We start from the raw sequence: 26,169 nt of genomic DNA, 5'->3' as shown, positions 1-26,169 counted from the left end.
CAAAGATTTAGATAATGTTGCTTGGATCAAATAGCCTTAAAAAATGCTTCTCTAGTTATTAAAAATAAAACTTAAGAAGTATTACATTAATGTTAGACATTAATATCAACAGAATAGCAGTGTGTCTTATTCAAGGAAAATAATAAATCTTTAGAACTCCCAATTTTTAATTAAATTTCTTTGCAAACGATTGCAAAATATGTTGACAAATTCATTTGTGTCAGTTTTAAAGAGAATATTTGTGTTAAACTACTGATAATACTGTTTCCTCTTATATGTTGTTGAATACAGATTGTCATTGCCCAATTGCACATAACCTATTAAAAAAAAAATCAACATTTTCAGTAGATCTTGGCATGTTAGTTTAAAGTAGCATAGGGTTCAGATCATTTTCACAGTATTCATATTCAGTTAACTCTTCTGACATTTTATACTAACAGGAGTACTCTGAGACAGTAAAAATAACATTTATACAGTTAGATGGATATGTTTAGTCTAGAATAAGAATGAAAATAAGAAATTGGTTATTTCAGTTCTACTCATATTTTACAATTGACTACACGCCATCTCTTACTTAGAAACTTTTACAAATAGAGTAATTTGGAGCATTCCATTAAGATGTAAAAAGAAGGAAAAAAAAGTCTTATCACAGTATTGCCTTGTTCCTGCATGACATAGATTTCAGGGACAAGAGGTAAGGACCATTCAGAAAATTGAAACAGTCTTTCTGCAATTAGCTCCAGTTTATCTCTTCTTTTCAGATCATGACTCCACATGGGTGGCAAGAAATTTAACAGCGTATGTAAAAAGAATATTCAAATGAATTGTTTTACATGGAAAGTCCAAAGAAATGAGAGAAACAGAAACATTCAAATTGAGAAAACACAAAAATATTTTGTTTATTATTATTTCTGCTCTTGAAGCATAACAGGTGGGACAATAGGAAATACGCTAAGTCTCTTTCCCAGCTTTCCAAACTCTTTCACCAGCATCAGTTTAAAACCACATGGTTCCATCCAGAAAATAATTAACCTTCTTTGCTATTACCTCATAAACGCTTTCGAAGCGCATTTATGCTGACACAATGTAATTCAAGTATTTTGGCTAGTTTTAGCATATTGGTACAAAAAAAAGCAAAACAGTAACATAAAGCAAAACAGATGATGAAACATAACCTAAACAGCAACGTTCAAATCCTTGAAGAAACCAATGAGATAGTCAACTTTGTCAAATGGACCGACCTAGCTTGTTTGTTTAGACACCACTCAAATTCCTAGGTAGGCACAGGAATTCCTGTCTTTTTCTATAGAATATACCAGAAAAGATATCAGGAAGCGATTCCTACATTAAAACACCTTAATTATGGCAAGGACACTATGGAGATTTAGCCTTAACATGCAGATATGCACATTCTGTCCTGCTGACAGCCAAAAGGAGTGAGGAATGGCATATAATTAACTGTCTCTCCTTGGCTGACAGTTCAAGCACTTTGTAAATAAATGTGGTTATGAGTGGCATTAATGTTACATTTAATATTCATCAAAATATCTCTAGAGAGAGACACCCCAAAGCGGCTGGCTCTGCACTGTTAAAAATTCCACCAATCATCTATTGGAACTCGCTCCCCAGCCAGTCAGTATTTGAGCTAATACCACCTGAAACACTAAAGGTTATGAATGTTGTGAGGCCTAAAGAAACTTTTGATTCCCAAGGGTAAGAAATAATCTAAAACCTGCTCCCAACTGGTATCCCATATTTATAATCATAAATACATCTTTTACCCTACATATAAGTTAAAATCACATTTCAGTCTTTTACCTCTGGGAGCTTGCATAGCTTGGAAGTTAATACGTATTTTATTCTGGATTAGGTTCTAACAAGTGATGTTAGAAAGTTTGTGTGGAATAGTTACAGCATTTTTCCAACGAAAATTGCTTATCAAAATCTTAAAATGACTTCTAGCTACAACATTCAGAATAAGCGCAGTGGCAATTCAATTGTTTTTCATCGACACTTCTATGACATGTATAAACATTAAATAATTTAATAGAACTGAAGATTTTCATTTCCATTTAGCCAATTAAATTCAAATGATTGACCTATACCACTGGGAATATCAGTTTTAAATGAAGATAATTTAAAACTATGGCCTAAAAAATGCATCTGAGGCTACGGTTTTAGGTATTTGAACTCTAGAGACTTGTTTGGTAAGATTATTAAAAAAATAAAAGATAATCACATATTTATAAATATCTCAAGACAACATATTGATATTATTCCCATTTCAATTTATTTTATTTGAAGCTGAGGGCAGAAATCAATATTATTTTCACTTGCAATATATTTAATATTTGTCGTAATCCATTCTGAATGAATATGACATATATAAAGAGACAGAAATTTAGGGGTCTTTCTAATCTAGTTTCACACACAACTAATATTCTTTTAAATGGGTAACAATTTTCATCTGGCACTTCACTCTATTAAAAATCGACATTGAAATAGCACTGTAATCATAACTTGAAAATAGCTCTCCAAAGTGTCTCTCAATTTTAATACCTGCTATGGAAATCTGACACCTTTAAATCCTGGGTTTCCTGAAATTCTCCTGATATAAAGTATTACATTTATTAAGCGCTGTCATCTTAAGCTGAAAATCCACTTTAATGATCTAATTGCCTAAGGTAAGACTCCAGACCATGCAGAGATTTCCTATACATTTATCTCACAAAGTTTTTTTGTTGTTGTTGCTATTTTCTTTTTTCCTATACCCCTCTTTGTTGGAGTGGCTGTGGTATGGAATATAGTTCTTAAGAAATAGAGCTCTTTAGCCATATAATAAATTGTAGTACTTCAACCATCGAATCAAATTGGTACCCAAGTGTTGGTGCCAGTCAGGTCTCTATATTGAAATTTTTAACAAAATAAACAACAACAACAACAACAAAAGATAAAGGACCATGGACAGGAGTACTTGATCATATGTATATGTGTACAAGCTATTCCAAGCTAAAAGTTTCCCAAGAAATTAAGGTCAATGGAATAGTTTTGGTCATAGGGTCACTGTAATCCGAATACTCTTTGTAGTATTGTTCAAGCTGTTGTAACCTTGTCATTATGCTTTGCTGTCATCTTCTTTTGATTGTATATCATTAGCAACTTTAATTTCTATAGTTTCTTGATTTAAGACCTCTTCGCCATTTTCTTCTTTTAAAGGCAATTTTCTGGAAAGAAATTAAAAAACAATAATGAACTTCATTTGCTAAGGTACTTTAAGCACAATCTCCTGGCATTTAAATTATTGTTTTAGAGAAAAAAAAAACACGCTAATTGTCTTGGGAATTTAGAGTTACTTATTAGAATGATATAAAATAAGTTTTGTTAAAGCAATACCAAATTGATGGAAAAATAATTACACATGCTGTGATTAAAGAGAACAAAATAATTTAATACTGTTAAATGCAAAAATGCTATGCAATGCAGAATGACAAATGAAACAGCACAGATTTAGATATACCACAAAAAAAAAAAAAATTTTTTTTTTTTTTTTCATTACCAGGTGGCTTAGATTTAGTAATCACTTATAATTATTATGAGTTTTGGAACATAACAAAAAGGCAAATTTTATATGTCAAACTTGATGATTTACTACTTATGGGTTGAATTGTGTCCCTCAAAAAATATGTGTCAAATTGATTAGGCCATGATTCCCAGTATTGTGTGTGTCATCCATTTTGTGATTGTAATCTTATGTTGAGAGGATTAGTGTGGGATTGTAACACTACCCTTACTCAGGTCTCCTCTCTGACCCAAGGTAAAGGGAGTTTCTCTGGGGTGTGGCCTCCATCACCTTTTATCTCTCAAGACATATAAGGAAAGGGAAGCAAGTAGAGAGTTGGGGACCTCATACCACCAAGAAAGCAGCACCAGAAGCAGAGCACGTCCTTTGGACACGGGGTCCCTGAGCCTAAGAAGCTCCTCCACCATTGGGAAGATTGAGGAGAAGGACCTTCTTCCAGAGACAGCAGAGAGAGAAAGGCTTCCCTTGGAGGTGATGCCTTGAATTTGGACTTTCAGCTTACTTTACCATGAGGAAATAAATTTCTCTTTGTTAAAGCCATCCACTTGTGGTATTTCTGTTATGGCAGCACTAGATGACTAAGACACTAATACTCAAATTTTTCAAGTAAAAATTATCTATAGTAGTTGCCATATATTGTTAAAAAAAATTCATGAGATGGGTGATTTTTCAGATTTTAGTGTTCTTTTGAACTCAGTGAAAATAAATACACTTCATGATTTTCCCACTTGTTTATATTTACTGCTTATTTTTTCTTTAGTTGCTATTATTTTTCTTGCCCCTTTTAGTATCACTCTAGAGCACATTTTTTGGAGAGTTGTTTCTAACCGTAGCCTACAGAACAATAGCAACCTTTTTTTCTTAATATTAAGACAATTCCACAAATCTTATTATAATGGCAATGAATTAGGATTTTCCATTTTTGTCTGTCTTTCTGAAATGCAGTTGTTTACCAATAAATCTTGTTCTCCTGGGGCAATATTTTCCTCCCTTGGGAAAATCACCTCCTGCCTCCTCAAAGAAAGTTACAACTCAAATTTAAATTCACTTGTCACTCTAAGCTCGTCATTTTATGGGAGAATGAGTTTTATTTTGCTAGTAACTCTGGGATTTATTTGTTTTATATTTTTGAATAAGAAGGGTAAACCATTTTATTCTGGAGATGGAAGTTATCACATAAAAGCTAGCAATCAAAGTAAGTGATAAGCAAAATCTAATAAGATCCATTGCTCAGAATGAAGTGGTGTCTACATGTACCTGCTACCGGAACCAGCTGCCATTGAGTTGACTCTGACTCATGGAGACCTCATATTTGCCAGAGTAGAGCTGTGCTGCATAGGGTTTTCTATGGCTGATTTTTCAGAAGTAGATTTCCAAGTCTGTTCTCTGAGAAGCCTCTGGATGGACTCAAACTACCAACCTTTCAGTTAGCAGCCAAGCACTTTTACCCTTTGCACCACCAATGGACTCCATACTCACTACAGTAAACTCTTTTATGTATAAGTGTATATTGACAGTTCTTTCTTTCTCCAGTTTCCAAGTACTGAAAACATTGACAGCAAAATGCGATAAAAAGCAATAGTTCATTTCTAGCATCAAAATGTAAAGACGTTTAGAGCTTGCATAGGTGGTTGCCTTGATGCTTAATGCATTTTTTACTCAAAAAAACTACGTACTGACTTTGTGATGAACCAGTGTTTTTCAAATAAGTCTTGGATGGTATATTTCTGAGTATATGTTTATCTATTTAAAAATTATTGTTAATTCTATTATTTTTATGTTGAATATTTCTTTTCCAGGATTGAGATAAATATTAGTTATTTAGTCATCTTTTTTTAAAAACATATTCCTGCCATATGCAAGGAATTCTTAACCAGTTTCCAATATAAACTTAACTATATGCCAACATAAAAGTATATGTGTTAGTTAATACACAGGAATTTGTTTTGTTGTGTAACACTTTACTTCATTGAAGAACATTGTGATTTCTGAAGGAAAAGATACTGACCTACCTTGTGAAAGCCATCTTTACTAGAATTTCCTTTAACTTAGAATGTAGTAATCTCTAAATGTCATAACTATAAAAGGCCTCAGAATTTATACTGAAATTCTTACTACACAATAGTACTTAATCTTTGTCTAAAATTGAATGATTTCATCCCCTTCAAGGGCAGTTACTGGGAGTTTCTGAAACAGATTATGTTTTTCAATCATCGCAATATTCAGCCTTTGCTTTAGAATAAGTCAGGTTTATATGCAATGCTAGCTGGTAAAGAAAAAGGGGTATTTGTTTTGAAAAACAATAAAAACTAAAAATCTTTTTGGTGAACAATAGTTAAAGAATAGTATTTGATCACTATGGTTTTGTTAGTCTCAATTGTTTGCAACAGAATACTACTATTACTCTTGCTAATTTCATTGATGTTAATCAAATTAATTTTTACGTGTGTGAACAGAGGAACATATTTATCATCTTTACAGGTTTAACAGAATTACTGTATTTTTGATAGAACTACGAGGGATACAAAAAGAAGTAAATGGCATTGCCTCGAATGGAGATACACGTCATTTACCACATACATATTAGAATGATAGTCTACTAGTATTTCTTACTCTTCTTAACAATTTTTTTTAATAATCCTGAGTACATCTCAGAGTATTTTTTTATATTTATGACTGTCATATTTATATTCAATGTGATGACTGCTTTCCTAACACGATCTTTATTTCAGTAAGAATCAACCAGTGTTTGTGAGCACCACTTTCTTTAAGATTGTATTGGGAAATCCAATTCTGTAACCTATTTCTGTCTTTTTGATATTTCTGAAGAAAATTATAAATACATGTTTCAACAGTAGATTCCCACCTGACACTGATACAATTTTTTCATGTTAAATGTCTCAAAAGAAAACAGCTTTAATTATTCCCATTGATTTTCATTTAAAAATATACACATTTTTACAAAGCATTATGAGTTACCAACTTACTAATTCTTATTCAAAATACTTATGCATTTTAAGCTACATACTCAGGTTCTGTTAGTGGTGTAGTTTCATTTGGCTCATTTACTGGGCTCCCATCTTCATGATTAGTAATTCTTTCATCCTCTGTTCTCATCTCCACTATTGGTTCTTTTGATCCATCTTTCCTAGAAAAAGGGAGAAAACAAATTTTGCCAAGTATTGTAAACATGGATGCATTATGGATACAGTTAAAATGTCCACCTAATTCCTCCTCCACCCCAAGAAAATTGAACACAGTCAGATTAAGGATACCCTTAAGAATTTCATTTTTCATTTAAATTAAACATACCATATATCTTTACGTCTGGAGCTCTGGTAGTGAAATGGTTAAGAGCTCAGGCTGCTAACCAAATGCCAGGAGTTTGAATTCATCAGCCATATTTTAGAAACCCTATGGGACAGTTCTACCCTGTCCTATAGGGTTGCTATGAGTCAGAATCGATTCAATGGCACACAACAATAACAACATATCTTCATGCAAAAAAAATAGAAGAAATTCCATTTTGTCTGTATCTATTTTCCTCATTGAAATTGTGTTCATTTTTTTGATAACGAAGTTTGCATTTTAAATTCTATTTTTTTGGAATGTAAGTAGAAATTATTTTGTTAAAAAATAAACTATTTTTAACCAGCCATATATTTTTAAAAATATCAATAAAAGTTTTAAATGAAATAAACCATCAGAAATATTGCTTCCATTATATTTGGATAATAACATTTTATATGTAAAATATGTTAGTTTTAAAATTTCTCTATAAATTTATATAAAATATTTTATCTATAATGTGATAACTGATTTTTAACATATCCACATGTTTTCAAGAAAACAGTTTAAATGAAAAGACTCATTTTAACATAAATGCATATTTTCATTTATAAGTTATTATTCAAATGCATTATATGACGGTTACATTTTGTTCTGTTATACTTAAGGTCACCATGAGTCCCAACTGACTTGATACAATTAACAACAAAATATATGAAGGCAGGTGTAATTTTTTCTAATTAATGAAAAGTAGAAAGCTTGCTGCAGTTTCATACCTAAAAAAATGAGCAGAAAGAAAAGGAGGACACCTGATAGTTTATTTCTCTTTTGGAATTCTCTTCAGTCAATGGATCTATATTACAAAAAGACAATCTACCAAAAAGAAGGGGTTGAGTGTGAAAATCTATAAACATGTGGACACAAGCATATTAAAAAACATTTGGTGATGATAAAGCGTGAAGTGAGATGGAGTGAATGAGAATAAGGCATTCCTGCAGATTAGAAGTATGACACAGAGGAAAAAAAAAAAAAAAAGAAGATAGGGTCAATTGACTTCAACTGCCCAGAGATTTGCTGGAAGATAGGTTTACTACAAAGCAGTGTATCCCACCTTTGTTAATATGGCTCTTTATTTTTTTAATAGGCTTATCTCCAGAGGCAAGCAAGACAAAAAAAATGAACTGGGTTTTTATAGTAATTGCTACCTTGAACTTAACTTTGAATGTAATTCTAATCAACATGAAATAACTGATTGAGAATATCGAAGTTACAGGACCTTGGAAGAAAATATTTTGCTACTCAGGATTCTTTTTGTTGTGTTGTTAATAGTAAATATAATTGTTAGATAAAATCAGATAGTCTCCCTTCTCTTCCCCCCAATACACCCAATAAACTGGGTTATTCATGATTAAATGGGATGATGAAAAATGGTAATAAATTTCTTCTAATCTAAAAGAAAATATATTGGAATGATGATTCTTTGGTGGGAAATACTACATTATCATGGGGGATTTTGAACAGTGAATGAACATTCCAGGATAACATTTATGAAAAAGGATGATACCAAATTGACACTCTATTTCCTCTAATCTGAAAGAGAACACAGCTCAGCATTGTCGAGAGGCTGCAATGTATAAATATTTATTCACACAAGGAAAAATGATGTCATTGCAAAAAAATAGAACCAAGAAAAACGTTTTATTCAAAGTTGTTTATCTTCGAAATGTGTTCTTAAAAAGCGTGTAAACTAGAATTGCGAACCAAACAAAACAACCTAATAAAAATTCAGTGGCACATATATTTAACAGACCCTAGAAATGCTCAGACTTGAACACAAAAACACCAAGAATGATAAAACACTTTGGTCAGATGGTCAGTTTGTTATTGTTGCACTTGCCTGAGTATGTACTTACCCCACATGTGCACACATCTAAACCTTTTTTTTTTTACTTTTAGGAATCAAATGTCTGTGGGAGGTGGTCATTCAGGCATGTTTAGCAACATTCTCTCATCAGTGGCCTCAAATAAGATAGCTCTCTTCTATAATTGTAAATATGGCTACTTATCAGCTCCAATAAATTTGTCTTGTTTTGTTTGCTTGTTTGATGTCATTTTTTAATCCACTATTTTAATAATGCACAACACTAATGCTCTTGATAAGACAGTAAGACTATTTTGAAAGATATGAGTATTGATGATTCTGAGCAGAAAAGTGAATCAAGAGGGCTGGACAAAAAGTTTTAGAAAGATACAAATAAACTACTTGGCTGATTCTTTGATTTAAAAATAAAACTAAAAATCATTTACTGAAGTAAAAATAGTCTTTTTAACAGGTTTAAAATTAAAAAAATCAAAACTATAAGGAAGCATTATACTATAGTTTTTATACAGCATTTTTTCTTGTTGTTGCTAGGTGCCATCAAGTCGGTTCCGACTCATACCGACCCTATGCACAACAGAACAAAACACTGCCTGGTTCTGCGCCATCCTTACAATCGTTGTTTTGTTTGAGCTCATTGTTGCAGCCGCTGTGTCAATCCACCTCCTTGAGGGTCTTCCTCTTTTCCGCTGACCCTGTACTCTGCCAAGCATGATGTCCTTCTCCAGGGACTGATCCCTCCTGTCAACATGTCCAAAGTATGTAAGACGCAGTCCCACCATCCTTGCCTCTAAGGAGCATTCTGGTTGCACTTCTTCAAAGACAGATTTGTCCGTTCTTTTGGCAGTCCATGGTATATTCAATATTCTTCGTCAACACCACAATTTAAAGGCGCCAACTCTTCTTCTGTCTTCCTTATTCACTGTCCAGCTTTCACACGCATATGATGCTATTGAAAATACCATGGTTTGGGTCAGGCACACCTTAGTCTTCAGGGTGACATCTTTGCTTTTCACCACTTTGAAAAGGTCCTTTGTAGCAGATTTCCCCAATGAAATGCGTCTTTTGATTTCTTGACTGCTGCTTCCATGGGTGTTGATTGTGGATCCAAGTAAAATGAAATCCTTGACAACTTCAATTTTTTTTTCCGTTTATCATGATAGTGCTCATTGGTCCAGTTGTGAGGATTTTTGTTTTCTTTATGTTGAGGTGTAATCCATACTGAAGGCTGTGGTCTTTGATCTTCATTAGTAAGTGCTTCAAGTCCTCTTCACTTTCAGCAAGCAAGGTTGTGTCATCTGCATAACGTAGGTTGTTAATGAGTTTTCCTCCAATCCTGATGCCCCGTTCTTCTTCATATAGTCCAGCTTCTTGTATTATTTGTTCAGCATACAGATTAAATAGGTATGGTGAAAGCATACAACCCTGACGGACACCTTTCCTGACTTTAAACCAATCAGTATCCCCTTGTTCTGTCTGAACAACTGCCTCTTGATCTATGTAAAGTTTCCTCATGAGCACAACTAAGTGTTCTGGAATTCCCATTCTTTGCAGTGTTATCCATAGTTTGTTATGATCCACAGAGTCGAATGCCTTTGCATAGTCAATAAAACACAGGTAAACATCCTTCTGGTATTTTCTGCTTTCAGCCAGGACCCATCTAACATCAGCAATGATATCCCTGGTTCCATGTCCTCTTCTGAAAACAGCCTGAATTTCTGATAGTTCCCTGTTGATATACTGTTGCAGCTGTTTTTGAATGATCTTCAGCAATATTTTGCTTGCGTGTGATATTAATGATATTGTTCTATAATTTCCACGTTCGTTGGATCACCTCTCTTGGGAATAGGCATAAATATGGATCTCTTCCAGTCAGTTGGCCAGGAAGCTGTCTTCCATATTTCTTGGCATAGATGAGCGAGCAACTCCAGCATTGCACCTGTTTGTTGAAACATCTCAATTGGTATTCCATCAATTCTTGGAGCCTTGTTTTTCACCAGTGCCTTCAGAGCAGCTTGGACTTCTTCCTTCAGTACCATCGGTTCCTGATCATATGCCACCTCTTGAAATGGTTGAACATAGACCAATTCTTTTTGGTATAATGACTCTGTGTATTCCTTCCGTCTTCTTTTGATGCTTCCTGAGTCGTTTAATATTTTCCCCATGGAATCCTTCACTATTGCAATTCGAGGCTTGAATTTTTTCTTCAGTTCTTTCAGTTTGAGAAACGCCAAGCGGGTTCTTCCCTTTTGGTTTTCCATCTCCAGCTCTTGGCACATGTCATTACAATACTTTACTTTGTCTTCTCGAGACGCCCTTTGAAATCTTCTGTTCAGTTCTTTTACTTCATCAATTCTTCCTTTTGCTTTAGCTGCTTAACGCTCAAGAGCAAGTTTCAGAGTCTCCTCTGACATCCATCTTGGTCTTTTCTGTCTTTTCAGTGACCTCTTGCTGTCTTCATGGATGATGTCCTTGATGTCATTCCACAACTTGTCTGGTCTTCGGTCACTAGTGTTCCATGTGTCAAATCTATTCTTGAGATGGTCTCTAAATTCAGGTGGGATATACTCAAGGTCATATTTTGGCTCTTGTGGACTTGCTCTGACTTTCTTCAGTTTCAGCTTGAACTTGCATATGAGCAATTGATGGTCTGTTCCACAGTCAGCCCCGGGCCTTGTTCTTACTGATGCCATTGTATCTTTCCACAGATGTAGTCAATCTGATTTCTGTGTGTTCCATCTGGCGAGGTCCATGTGTATAGTCACCATTTATGTTGGTGAAAGATGGTATTTGCAATGAAGAAGTCGTTGGTCTTGCAAAATTCTATCATTCGATCTCCGGCATTGTTTCTACCACCAAGGCCATATTTTCCAACTACTGATCCATCTTCTTTGTTTCCAACTTTCACATTCCAATTGCCAGTAATTATCAATGAATCTTGATTGCATGTTTGATCAATTTCGTACTGTAGCAGCTGATAAAAATCTTCTATTTCTTCATCTTTGGCCTTAGTGGTTGGTGCGTAAATTTGAATAATAGGCATATTAACTGATCTTCCTTGTAGGCATATGGATATTATCCTATCACTGACAGCGCTGTACTTCAGAATAGATCTTGAAACGTTCTTTTTGACGATGAATGCAACACCATTCCTTTTCAAGTTGTCATTCCCAGCATAGTAGACTATATGATTGTCTGATTCAAAATGGCCAATACCAGTCCATTTCAGCTTACTAATGCCTAGGATATCGATGTTTATGTGTTCCATTTCATTTTTGACAATTTCCAATTCTCCTAGATTCACACTTTGTACATTCCAGGTTCCAATCATTAATGGATGTTTGCAGCTGTTTCTTCTCATTTTCAGTCATGCCACATCAGCAAATGAAGGTCCCAAAAGCTTTACTCCATCCACGTCATTAAGGTTGACTCTACTTTGAGGAGGTAGCTCTTCCCCAGTCATCATCTGAGTGCCTTCCAACCTGGGGGGCTCAACTTCCAGCACTATATCAGACAGTGTTCCGCTGCTATTCATAAGGTTTTCACTGGCTGATGATTTTCAGAAGCAGACTGCCAGGTCCTTCTTCCTAGTCTCTCTTAGTCTGGAAGCTCAGCTGAAACCTGTCCTCCATGGGTGACCCTGCTGGTATCTGAATACCGGTGGCATAGCTTCCAGCATCACAGCAACACACAAGCCCCCACAGTATGACAAACTGACAGACACATGGGGGTTTTCTTAGTAGTTTATAAAATAGTAATGTATCTTCCATTGGCTACCATGTTAGATTTGATGTAAGATGGAAATATATTTTTATTACACTAAAATTGGTACACATGTATAACAAAAAGAAACAGAATACAGAGAAAAGAGAATTGGTGGATTTGGATTTCACTTTTGTTTTCCTTTCTGAATACCAACATACAATCAAACAACTTTAAATGTTAAAGGATAAAATAAACATGACTGAAAACAAATGAAGGACTAGCATAGGGAAAACAAATATATATACTTTTTTTAATAGTCATTTTTTTAATTGGCTAGCACAATCAAAGTACAGGAAACCGCAAAACATTATGTAAAGTGAGCCTCTTTCCATTCCTTCCCACGTCCTCAGGACACTTAGTTATCTATCAGAGAGACAACCACTAACACACATTTTAAAAATATTTTTTTTGCCAGAGATACTCTATGCATGTACCAGTATATATGTGTGAAAGTGCAAGTTGTGGTTGTTAGGTGCCATCGAGTGGGTCTCGACACATAATGACAATTATGGAAACAGAACAAAACACTGCCCAGTCCTGCACCATCCTCACAATCATTGTTATACCTGAGCCCACTGTTGCAGCCACTGTGTCAATCCATCTCATTGAGGGTCTTCTTCATTTTCGCTGACCCTCTACTTTACCAAGCATGATGTCCTTCTCCAGGGACTGATCCCTCCTGACAACCTGTCCAAAGTATGTGAGACATAGTCTGGCCATCCTTGCTTCTAAGGTGTATTTTGGTTGTACTTCTTTCAACACAGATTTGTTCATTCTTTTGGCAGTCCTTGATATACTCAATATTCTTCAATAACACCACAAATCAAAGGCATCAATTTTTCTTTGGTCTTCCTTATTCATTGTCCAGCTTTCATATTCATAGGAGGAGACTGAAAACACCAAGGCTTGGGTCAGGTGCACCTTAGTCTTCAAGGTGACATCTTTGCTTTTCAATACTTTAAAGAGTTTTTTTGCAGCATATTTTCCCAAGGCAATGAGTCTTTTAAAATTTCTTGGCTGTTGCTTCCATGGGTGTTGATTATGGATCCGAGTAAAATGAAATCCCTGACAACGTCAATCTTTTCTCTGTTTATCATGATGTTGCTCATTGGTCCAGTTGTGAGGATTTTTGTTTTCTTTATGTTGAAGTGTAATCCATACTGAAGCCTGCGGTCTTTGATCTTCATGACCATATGCTTCAAGTCCTCTTCAGTTTCAGCAAGCAAGGCTGTGTCATCTGTATAACACAGGTTGTTAATGAGTCTTCCTCCAATCCTGATGCCTTCTTCATATAGTCCAGCTTCTCAGATTATTTGCTCAGCATACACGTACTAGTATATATATATATATATATATATATATATATATATATATATATATATATATGTAAGTCCATAGATAAAGCTATTTTACACAAATGGTAATATACTATACTGACCACACTAGGTTTTAGCTGAAGCCTATATTAGAACTTTTAGATGTACCTCTTTTTCATGGTGCAAACTGATTTTATGTATGCACCACCACATATCTGACCAGTTTCCAACTGACAGACACTTAGATTGTTTCTAACCTTTTCTAAAAACTGTTTAGTGAAGTATAAAACAGATTTTTAAATATTTTTAAAATAAAAAAAATCAAAGAGATAAGGAAGCTTTGCGCTACAGATTTTATGCAGCATTTTTCTTAGTTTTATAAAATAATAATGTGTCCTCCATAGGTTAGCATGCTACATTTAATGTAAGTTGATAGTATGTCATCTTGATTTTTATATATTCCGTATATTTAATATATTCCATGTATTTATAAAAGTAAGGGATAGCAAGTGCCTATTTTACTTATTGCTGTGTACTATATCAGAAGCACATTTACAATGTATATGAGTTAATTTCCTAGCCTTTATTTGAGGGTTTATATTTAAGTGTACTTGAAGTGGCTCCAGAACTATCACCAATATTTTCTTTAGAGTTATAAATGGGAACAAGGCAATATTTTGCCAAAATTGGCACAAAAATGTGATATGAATTGGTGTCACCATTTATAATGTGGTAAACATGTAAATTCCTGCCAGATTTCTAGAACAGATTATTAAACAGGAAATAATGAGAAGTAGAGCATAGTCCCCTGGAACAAGACTAGCTGGTTCTTCTATTAATTTACTCTGCAAATATCTCTGTCCTTTGTGGCTTGGTCAGTAAAATGCAGATGATAACACCAAACTAATTCCTGTGGGAGTCATGGGTTGCGCAAGTGGCTAATAAGTTCAGCTGCTTACCTAAAAGTTGGAGATCCGAGGGCACCCAGGGGGCTTCAGAAGAAGGCCCTGGTGATCTACTTCAGAAAAATCCTCATTGAAAACCCTATGGACACAGTGCTACTCTGATGTAGATAGGGTCACCACATTGAATGGATAACAACTGGTTGGTTACTAATTTCTGTAAAGTGCTTAGAACGGTGCCTCACATATAGAAAGCATGCAATCAGCATTAGCTGTCATCAGTATACAGGAGTTTAAGGAGAATTTAGGTTAGGAATTGTATTACTAAAATCTATAAATTTAACAAAATAAAGAAAAACAAAACACAAACATCTTAACAGATCTTGGGGGAAAAATGGATTATAAAGCTTATCAATTCTTGAATAAAAATGTAAAGATTCGTGAATTAAATACCTTAAGCAAAATGCAACGCTTGGGATAGACCAAACACAAAAACTAAAACCACTGCCGTCGAGTCGATTCCAACTCATAGCAACCCTATAGGACAGAGTAGAACTGTCCCATTGGGTTTCCAAGGAGCAACTAGTGAATTTGAGATGCCGACCTTTTGGTTAGTAGTTGTTGCTCTTAACCACTGCGCCACCAGGGTTATATGTATGTGTAGATGTGAGTGTTTGTATTTGCAATAGGATCTCATTTCTTTACAAATTATAGACTACATAGAAAATTATTTGGAAGGACACACATCAAAATGTTAATAAAATGTTCAAGGGAAAGCAAATTGAATCAAGGAATAAGGACTTTGATTTCTGCTTTCTGTATTTCTTTGTTGTCTGAATTTTTAATACAATATTACATATATATTGGGTTATTCCTTTCATAATTAAAGTATGCATTTCTTAAAAGAAATATTGATGCCTGTTAACCTGTACTAACAGAGAACGTTAACACTCAAGGACTGTAAAGGTCTAAATGCTCTCTGTCCTTGTAAGAAATCATCTGGTATATCATGGTCATTCCTAGGTGATGTTATAGATTAATTACGGAGGTTATACTATCAAGATATGCGGATTTTAAGCAATTAAATAATAATGAAAGAAGTATTGAAAATGATTAGGCCAAAAAAGGGATGAGTAAAGGTTTATAATATAGTCATCTTAAAATATAAATATACCTGTAAAATAGGAAATCATACATTAACTTATTCTATGTTTCATTTCAGAATGCTGAATTAATAACAAGTTTAAGGCTAGTATATAGAAGAACTTTCCTGCAAGACATTTTGCCCTAAATAGAACAGAGGAAATGCAAACTACTATGCAAATATAAAGCAAAGAGAACTTAAATCTTGGAAATTTCATGCTCCATATATTTGCTTGGATTGCAGGGAAAATAAAATAACTTTCTCTCCTCCTTAAGTCCTCATATTTTATCATTTCAAGTTAGGGCCAATGTATATAGTTAAAATTGAGGAACAGATATTGATGTAATGTTTGAATTCTTCTGTCATAATGCTTTAGTAGAGATTCATGAATGAAAGGACAATTGGGTTGGCATCCAGTAATACCCCATTCACTTTGTGTTTTTTATTTTATTTTTATTATTAACTTTTATTGAGCTTCAAGTGAACGTTTACAAATCAAGTCAGTCTGTCACATATAAGTTTATATACACCTTACTCCATACTCCCACTTGCTCTCCCCCTAATGAGTCAGCCCTTCCAGTCTCTCCTTTCATGACAATTTTGCCAGCTTCCAATCCTCTCTATCCTCCCATCGCCCCTCCAGACAGGAGATGCCAACACAGTCTCAAGTGTCCACCTGATACAAATAGCTCACTCTTCATCAGCATCTCTCTCCTACCCACTGTCCAGTCCCTTTCATGTCTGATGAGTTGTCTTTGGGAATGGTTCCTGTCCTGGGCCAACAGAAGGTTTGGGGACCATGACCACCGGGATTCCTCTAGTCTCAGTCAGACCATTAAGTATGGTCTTTTTGTGAGAATTTGGGGGCTGCATCCCACTGATTTCCTGCTCCCTCAGGGGTTCTCTGTTGTGCTCCCTGTGAGGGCAGTCATCGATTGTGGCCGGGCACCAACTAGTTCTTCTGGTCTCAGGATGATGTAGGTCTCTGGTTCATGTGGCCCTTTCTGTCTCTTGGGCTCTTCGTTATTGTGTGACCTTGGTGTTCTTCATTCTCCTTTGGTCCAGGTGGGTTGAGACCAATTGATGCATCTTAGATGGCCGCTTGTTAGCATTTAAGAACCCAGATGCCACATTTCAAAGTGGGATGCAGAATGTTTTCATAATAGAATTATTTTGCCAATTGACTTAGAAGTCCCTTTAATCCATGGTCCCCAAACCCCCGCCCTTGCTCCGCTGACCTTTGAAGCCTTCATTTTATCCCGGAAACTTCTTTGCTTTTGGTCCAGTCCAGTCCAGTTGAGCTGAACTTCCATGTGTTGAGTATTGTCCTTCCCTTCACCTAAATTTTTTTTTCACCTAAAGCAGTTCTTATCTACTAACTATTGATTAAAAAACCCTCTCCCACCCTCCTTCCCCTCTCCTCGTAACCACAAAAGTATGTGTTCTTCTCAGTTTATACTATTTCTCAAGATCTTGTAATAATGGTCTTATACAATATTTGTCCTTTTGCCTCTGACTAATTTCGCTCAGCATAACGCCTTCCAGGTTCCTCCATGTTATGAAATGTTTCACAGATTCGTCACTGTTCTTTATTGATGCGTAGTATTCCATTGTGTGAATATACCACAATTTATTTACCCATTCATCTGTTGATGGACCCCTTGGTTGCTTCCAGCTCTTTGCTATTGTAAACAGAGCTGCAATAAACATGGGTGTGCATATATCTCTTCCTGGGAAGGCTCTTATTTCTCTAGGGTATATTCCGAGGAGTGGGATTTCTGGGTTGTATGGTAGTTCTATTTCTAACTGTTTAAGATAACGCCAGATAGATTTCCAAAGTGGTTGTACCATTTTACATTCCCACCAGCAGTGTATAAGAGTTCCAATCTCTCCGCAGCCTCTCCAACATTTAATATTTTGTGTCTTTTGGATTAATGCCAGCCTTGTTGGAGTGAGATGGAATCTCATCGTAGTTTTCATTTGCATTTCTCTAATGGCTAATGATCGAGAGCATTTTCTCGTGTATCTGTTAGCTGCCTGAATATCTTCTTTAGTGAAGTGCATGTTGATATCCTTTGCCCACTTCTTGATTGGGTTGTTTGTCTTTTTGTGGTTGAGTTTTGACAGAATCATATAGATTTTAGAGATCAGGCGCTGGTCGGAGATGTCACAGCTGAAAATTCTTTCCCAGTCTGTAGGTGGTCTTTTTACTCTTTTGGTGAAGTCTTTAGATGAGCATAGGTGTTTGATTTTTAGGAGCTCCCAGTTATCTGGTTTCTCTTTGTCATTTTTGGTAATGTTTTGTATTCTGTTTATGCCTTGTATTAGGGTTCCTAAGGTTGTCCCTATTTTTTCTTCCATGATCTTTATCGTTTTAGTCTTTATGTTTAGGTCTTTGATCCACTTGGAGTTAGTTTTTGTGCTTGGTGTGAGGTATGGGTCCTGTTTCAGTTTTTCGCAAATGGATATCCAGTTATGCCAGCACCATTTGTTAAAAAGACTATCTTTTCCCCAATTAACTGACCCTGGGCCTTTGTCAAATATCAGCTGCTCATATGTGGATGGATTTATATGTGGGTTCTCAATTCTGTTCCATTGGTCTATGTGCCTGTTGTTGTACCAGTACCAGGATGTTTTGACTACTGTGGCTGTATAATAGGTTCTGAAATCAGGTAGAGTGAGGCCTCCCACTTTCTTCTTCTTTTTCAGTAATGCTTTGCTTATCCGAGGCTTCTTTCCCTTCCATATGAAATTGGTGATTTGTTTCTCTATCACATTAAAAAATGACATTGGAATTTGGATCGGAAGTGCATTCTATGTAGAGATGGCTTTCACCTTGTGTTTTTATCATTCAGCTATGCAATTTTCTTTTCACAAATTATAGAAGGGCTGAAAAAATGAATCACGTATACCAATTAGATTCCTCTTGATAACCAATTACATTTAAATTACACCCTCTTTTTGTATTCTTCTCTTTGCCTTGTGTGCTTCAGGATTTATAGTAACTTGCTAAAGTATTAAATTTAATCTCTTTTCTGGAATATGCCGAATGCTATTTCTTATCATTTTATCATGGATCTTCACTTTCCCCTGACATGAATGATATTTCTTCCTTTCTTCGTCCTTACTGATTATTTGGATCAATACAATAGCCACACTTTTTGTCCCATGATGATTTTGTGGTTGTCCTGGCAACAGTGCGGGTGTAGGGGATACCGTCTGCATTTCCACTAGAAGGTAAGGCTGAGTTACTAACATTCTTTGTTCTTAGGCTTTTTATTTTACTATCTTCTTACATATTATGTTGGTTGTTACAAAATTGATGGACAGTATATAATTAACAATTCTTTGGCATCAAGAAAGTAAGTTCCTCCGATGCCTAGTAATAAAAAGCAACAAAGAACAATAAAAAAAATCAATACGGCATTTTTTTTTTTTTTCTATCAACATTACCTAGAAACTACTTATTTGAGATTTCATTTGTGTTTCCTCAATTCTTGGATGAAGTCATGCTTCCTTTTAAGACAGAGTCTTTTCACATTCTATTCCTTCTGCCTGGAAAGCCACTTTCCACCCTCAACCCTACACACACAGATACACACATATACCAGCTAGTTAACGGCTACTATTTCTGCATATTTTAGTTCATTCCTGACATCCTTATAGATCCTAACTAGGCAAATTATTTACTTTCTTACATAGTATTTATCACAGAACTATTTTATTTATCTGTGTGACTTTTTTTTTTTTTTTAAACTAAAACATATTTTACAGTCACAGTACGTGTTCCTGATAGTGAGACCGATCCTGCTTCTTCTCACACTGGCTCCCCAGGGATTCTGACAGTGCCTGGAATGTCGGTGTTTCATAAATATTTGTGGTTATACATGAATGAATGGATAAATAGGAGTCCAGTTTCTTGGTATAGATGAATAAGTGCTTCCAGCATTACTTTCATTTGTTGAAGCATCTTAGCTGGTATTCTGTCAATTCCTGGTGCCTCGTTTTTCACCAATGCCTCAGTGCAGCTTGGACTTCTTTCTTAAGTACCATCCATTCTTAGACATATGCTACCTCCTACAATGGCTGAACTTCAACCAATTCTTTTTGATACAGTAACTCTGTGTATTCCTTCCATCATCTTTTGATCCTTCCTGGATCGTTGAAATATCTGCCAATAAAACACTTCAATATTACAACTCAGGCTTTGAGTATGTTGTTGTTGTTAGGTGCCGTCGAGTCAGTTCCGCCTCACAGCGACACTGCACAACAGAAAGAAACACTGCCCGGTCCTGAGCCATCCTCACAATCGTTGTTACGCCTGAGCACACAGTTGCAGCCACTGTGTCAATCCACCTCGTTTAGGGTCTTCCTCTTCCCCGCTGACCCTGTACTCTACCAACCATGATGTCCTCCAGGGACAGATCCCTCCTGACAACATGTCCACAGTATGTAAGACGCAGTATCACCATCCTTGCCTCTAAGGAGCATTCTGGTTGTACTTCTTCTAAGACGGATTTGTTCATTCTTTTGGCAGTCCATGGTATATACTCAATATTCTTCACCAACACCAAAATTCAAAGGCGTCAGTTCTTCTTCCATCTTCCTTATTCATTTTCCAGCTTTCACATGCATATGATGCGGTTGAAAATACCATGGCTTGAGTCAGGCGCACCTTAGTCTTCAAGGTGACATCTTTCCTCTTCAACACTTTAAAGAGGTCCTTTGCAGCAGATTTACCAATGGAATGCATCTTTTGATTTCTTGACTGCTGCTTCCATGGCTGTTGATTGTGGATCCAAGTAAAATGGAATCCTTGACAAGTTCAATCTTTTCTCCGTTTATCATGATGTTGCTCATTGGTCCAGTTGTGAGGATTTTTGTTTTCTTTATGTTGAGGTGCAATCCATACTGAAGGCTGTGGTCTTTGATCTTCATTAGTAAGTGCTTCAAGTCCTCTTCACTTTCAGCAAGCAAGGTTGTGTCATCTGCATAACGTAGGTTGTTAATGAGTTTTCCTCCAATCCTGATGCCCCGTTCTTTTTCATATAGTCCAGCTTCTTGTATTATTTGTTCAGCATACAGACTGAACAGGTATGGTGACAGGATACAACCCTGACGCACACCTTTCCTGACTTTAAACCAATCAGTATCCCCTTGTTCTGTCTGAACAACTGCCTCTTGATCTATGTAAAGTATCCTCAAGAGCACAGTTAAGTGTTCTGGAATTCCCATTCTTCGCAGTGTTATCCATAATTTGTTATGATCCACACAGTCGAATGCCTTTGCATAGTCAATAAAACACAGGTAAACATCCTTCTGGTATTTTCTGCTTTCAGCCAGGATCCATCTGCATCAGCAATGATATCCCTGGTTCCATGTCCTCTTCTGAAAACAGCCTGAATTTCTGGCAGTTCCCTGTTGATATACTGTTGCAGCTGTTTTTGAATGATCTTCAGCAAAATTTTGCTTGCGTGTGATATTAATGATATTGTTCTATAATTTCCATATTCGGTTGGATCACCTCTCTTGGGAATAGGCATAAATATGGATCTCTTCCAGTCAGTTGGCCAGGAAGCTGTCTTCCATATTTCTTGGCATAGATGAGTGAGCAACTCCAGCATTGCACCTGTTTGTTGAAACATCTCAATTGATATTCCATCAATTCTTGGAGCCTTGTTTTTCACCAATGCCTTCAGAGCAGCTTGGACTTCTTCCTTCAGTACCACTGGTTCCTGATCATATGCCACCTCCTGAAATGGTTGAACGTAGACCAATTCTTTTTGGTATAATGACTCTGTGTATTCCTTCCATCTTCTTTTGATGCTTCCGTCTTCATTGAATATTTTCCCCATGGAATCCTTCACTATTGCAACTCGAGGCTTGAATTTTTTCTTCAGTTCTTTTGGCTTGAGAAATGCTGAGCATGTTCTTTCCTTTTGGTTTTTCATCTCCAGCTCTTTGCATATGTCATTATAATACTTTACTTTGTCTTCTCGAGACACCCTTTGAAATCTTCCGTTCAGTTCTTTTACTTCATCTATTTTTCCTTTTGCTTTAGCTGCTCGATGCTCAAGAGCAAGTTTCAGAGTCTTCTCTGACATCCATCTTTTTCTTTTCTTTCTTTCCTGTCTTTTCAGTGACCTCTTGCTTTCCTCATGTATGATGTCCTTGATGTCATTCCACAACTCGTCTGGTCTTCAGTCACTAGTGTTCAGTGTGTCAAATCTATTCTTCAGACGTTCTCTAAGTTTAGGTGGGATGCACTCAAGGTCATATTTTGGCTCTTGTGGACTTGCTCTGATTTTATTCAGTTTCAGCTTGAACTTGCATATGAGCAATTGATGGTCTGTTCCACAGTCGGCCCCTGGCCTTGTCCTGACTGATGAGATTGTGCTTTTCCACTGTCTCTTTCCACAGATGTAGTCACTTTGATTTCTGTGTGTTCCATCTGGCGAGGTCTATGTGTATAGTCGCCGTTTATGTTGGTGAAAGAAGGTATTTGCAACGAAGAATTTGTTGGTCTTGCGAAATTCTATCATTCGATCTCCGGCATTGTTTCTATCACCAAGACCATATTTTCCAACTACTGATCCTTCTTCTTTGTTTCCAACTTTCCCATTTCAATCACCAGTAGTTATCAGTGCATCTTGATTGCATGTTTGATCAATTTCAGACTGCAGAAGGTGATAAAAATCTTCTATTTCTTCATGTTTGGCCTTAGTGGTTGGTGCATAAATTTGAATAATAGTCGTATTAACTGGTGTTCCTTGTAGGCGTATGGATATTATCCTATCACTGACAGTATTGTACTTCAGGATAGATCTTGAAATGTTCTTTTTGACGATGAATGCAACACCATTCTTCTTCAAGCTGTCTTTCCCAGCATAGTAGACTATATGATTGTCTGATTCAAAATGGCCAATACCACTCCATTTCAGCTCATTAATGCCTAGAATATGGATGTTTATGTGTTCCATTTCATTTTTGACGATTTCCAATTTTCCTAGATTCATACTTCGTACATTCCAGGTTCCAATTATTAATGGATGTTTGCAGCTGTTTCTTCTCATTTTAAGTCAAGCCTCATCAGCAAAGTCCCAAAAGCTTTACTCCATCCACGTCATTAAGGTTGACTCTACTTTGAGGAGGCAGCTCCTCCCTGTCATCTTTTGAGTACCTTCCAACCTGTGGGGCTCATCTTCCAGCACTATATCAGACAATGTCCACTGCTATTCATAAGGTTTTCACTGGCTAATGCTTTTCAGAAGTAGGCTGCCGGGTCCTTCTTCCTAGTCTGTATTAGTCTGGAAGCTCAGCTGAAACCTGTTCTCCATGGGTGACCCTGCTGGTACCTGAATGCCATTGGCATAACTTCCAGCATCACAGCAACACGCAAGCCCCCATAGTATGACAAACTGATAGACATGTGGAGGTTGAATATGTACATGTATATATTTTTATGTATGTGTGTGCATGTATATGTGATATGTGTATATAAAAAAAATACATATATAAAAACACATTTTTTAAAAGAGTTGAAATCTTTCCTGAGATGGTAGAAATTGTGGTATAAAATGTATGATGAATAATAAGCATGGAATTAGCCATGTCTTTTTATTTTCCACATCTTTAAAATAAATTAAACTGAGCAGAATTTATAAACAGAAGTGTCTGTGAATAAACTAAAAAACAAAAGAGTAAAAAAAAAAAAAAAAAAAAAAGAAGGCAGACCTTGTATGTTGTTGTTCAGTGCCATCGAGCTGATTCTGACTCATAGCAACCCTACAGGACAGAGTAGAACTTCCCCACAGGTTTCCAAGGAATGGCTGGTGGATTTAAACTGACAGCCTTTATGGTTTGCAGCCCAGCTTTTAACCACTATGCCACCAGGGCTCCAGAACTTACATACACCTTGTTATTTTGTATATGGTCATCACTATCCCTCCACTTAGTCAAAATGAAAACATGAAGGTGCTTCTCGATTTCTCTAACTCACTCCCACGTCCAATCAATCAACAAGTAGTTGACTTTATCTCTCAACTCGGTTTACAATCTACCCACTTTTTATGTCTCTAGTACTGTTGCCAAAAGTCAATCATTTAATACCTGGGATATTTCAAGTTCTTCTTATTTGGTCTCCTTAATTCTAAATCTTTCCTTTAATCCTACCCATTCTCCCCCAATAACCCAGTCTTCTCACAGTAGCTAAAGTGATCAGCTTAAAAACTTCCAGTAGCTTTCTATTTCAAATAAAATTCAGGTTTCTCACACTGTTTCATGAAGATTTAGTATTTCTTTTCCTGGATATGTCTGCAACCTGATATTTATACCAGCCTTTCCTACCTAATCTTACTTCTCTTCATTTATCCTTGAACACACCAAACTTATTCTCATCTTAGAGCTTTTGCATTAACTATTACATCTGCCCAGAATGTTCCTCCCCCTGATTGTAATAGGGCTGGCTCCTTGTCATCACCCCTCAGCTTAAATTTCACTTCCCCTGTGGAGTCTAATAACTCAATTGAATAACAATTCATCATTCCGTTTTATATTTTTCTTAGCAGTTATCATAACTGGAAATTTTCATTTTTAGTTAATGTTTACTATTTGCCTTCCCTCATTACAATATGAATTCCACATGAAAAAAGGCTTTCTTTGTTTTGTTCACAACTTTGTTCCCAGGTCCTAAATCAGAGCTCATTATCTGGTAATGATTCAATAAATATTTGCTTGATAAATGAGCAAGAATAAGGATATCTAAAATTCATCTTTGAAGTACTAATTACATATTATGTTATTTTCCAATGTATTTAACCATTGGTTTCTATTAAAAAAAAAACTAAACTAGACTAAAACTAAATTTTGTGATTTTTCAGTTTAGTTAACAAGACAATGTAAATGCCAACGTGTTATTAGGAGTAGAGTATGTGCTGGCAAAGAAAGCAAGTGGTATTGCATAGAGAACTGGTCTTACTCCATTGTGGCCTCTCATTAATATCTCATTCAGGAGTGCAATAGACTTAAATTCCTGTTTATTCTTTATCATGTTCCATGTCCAGCAAGTTGGCAGGTGGCAGTTGGATTAAGAACAATTGAATTAATTTTTTTGGAATTGAAAATCAATGCTAATTTGACACCTTACAAGGTTAAAAACTCCATCCTGAGTATCCATAAGAAATGGCCATAGACAAATGGCATGGTAGGATTGAGACAGGCTTGAAAAAATAAACTAATGCAACCACATAGTTTAGAGTCTCCTACATTTCTAGACAAAAAATAAAAAAGCCAAAGCCATTGCCAATGAGTCAATTCCAACTCATAGTGACCCTATGGGAGAGAGTAGAACTGCCCCATGGGGTTTCCAAGGAGTGGCTAGTGGATTCAAACCGCTGACCTTTTGATTAGCAGTCTATCTTTTAACCACTGCACCACCAAAGTAACCATTATTCAATGAAAGGTATTGTAGGGTTCCTTTGCATACACTGCATGTATTTCCCTATTTGTGCCTCACAATGGATGGATTAGGAATGGGATATACTCCTTTACAGATGAGGAAACTGAAGTTTACAGAAGTTAATAGGACTTGGCTAAGGATACTGAGCCCCAGGATTCAGACTCACTTGCTTTTCCTCTGATTTTTGGATTCTTTCCACAGCTGCCAAAAAGAAAAAAAAAAAAAAAAGGAAAATGGTTCTTCCCTACAATTTGGTAAATGTGTTTGAAGTCAGTACCCTCTTAGTTGCATTAGTTTTTGGAAAAAACAACAAACTACATGGGGAACACTGAGTTTTCTCATCCTCTGCTTCTCTGTATAAAGGATACCGGAAAGAAGGAAGAAATAAGGTCATTATTATATGTGAGAGAAAGAGACTAACCATTCGGTGAGCATTAATCTGTTGTAAAGAATGCTGACAATTATTTAGAATCATTGGTTTTCTTAACGCCAATAAAAAATAATACATCAAATAAATGTGTTCAAATGTAACAATTTACTGTAGCATATCACATTACATAAACAAAATGTGATAAAGAGTGTAAGAATACCACAAACTAGATATGATGGGAAGACACAGAAAAGGAAAGGGTTTGGCCAAGTTGGTCATGTAGGAAAGCTTTAGGAAGCTAAGCATTTAACCTGGACTTGAACTCTAACTTGAAATATAACTCTTGTCACTGACAGAGATAGAGAATCACAAAATGAGACTATTTTGGGGAGGAAACCATTGTAACTTAAATTTTGGAAATTTTGAATTTGAACTACTGGCATTTTGTTTAGGAATTGGCAACCACTA

At 35.9% G+C, this 26,169-nt stretch overlaps 1 protein-coding gene across 1 annotated transcript in view; it reads right to left on the bottom strand.

The window, feature by feature from the left end:
• Positions 1-853: 853 nt before the first annotated feature.
• NCAM2 (neural cell adhesion molecule 2) overlaps positions 854-26,169 on the bottom strand; it is a 554,474-nt gene continuing 529,158 nt past the window's right edge. Inside the window, exons 17-18 of the mRNA XM_010590350.3 lie at positions 6,609-6,728; positions 854-3,224 (exon numbers count right to left, since the gene is read on the bottom strand). Of these exons, the coding sequence (XP_010588652.2) occupies positions 3,116-3,224; positions 6,609-6,728 (229 nt within the window). The 3' untranslated portion in view covers positions 854-3,115. The remainder of the gene's footprint in view (positions 3,225-6,608; positions 6,729-26,169) is intronic.

This window comes from Loxodonta africana, chromosome 20 (assembly GCF_030014295.1).
Source record: "Loxodonta africana isolate mLoxAfr1 chromosome 20, mLoxAfr1.hap2, whole genome shotgun sequence".
Taxonomy (NCBI): Eukaryota; Metazoa; Chordata; class Mammalia; order Proboscidea; family Elephantidae; genus Loxodonta; species Loxodonta africana.
The sequence above is the reverse complement of the archived record's forward strand: the minus strand, read 5'-3'. Positions and strand labels throughout refer to the sequence as shown.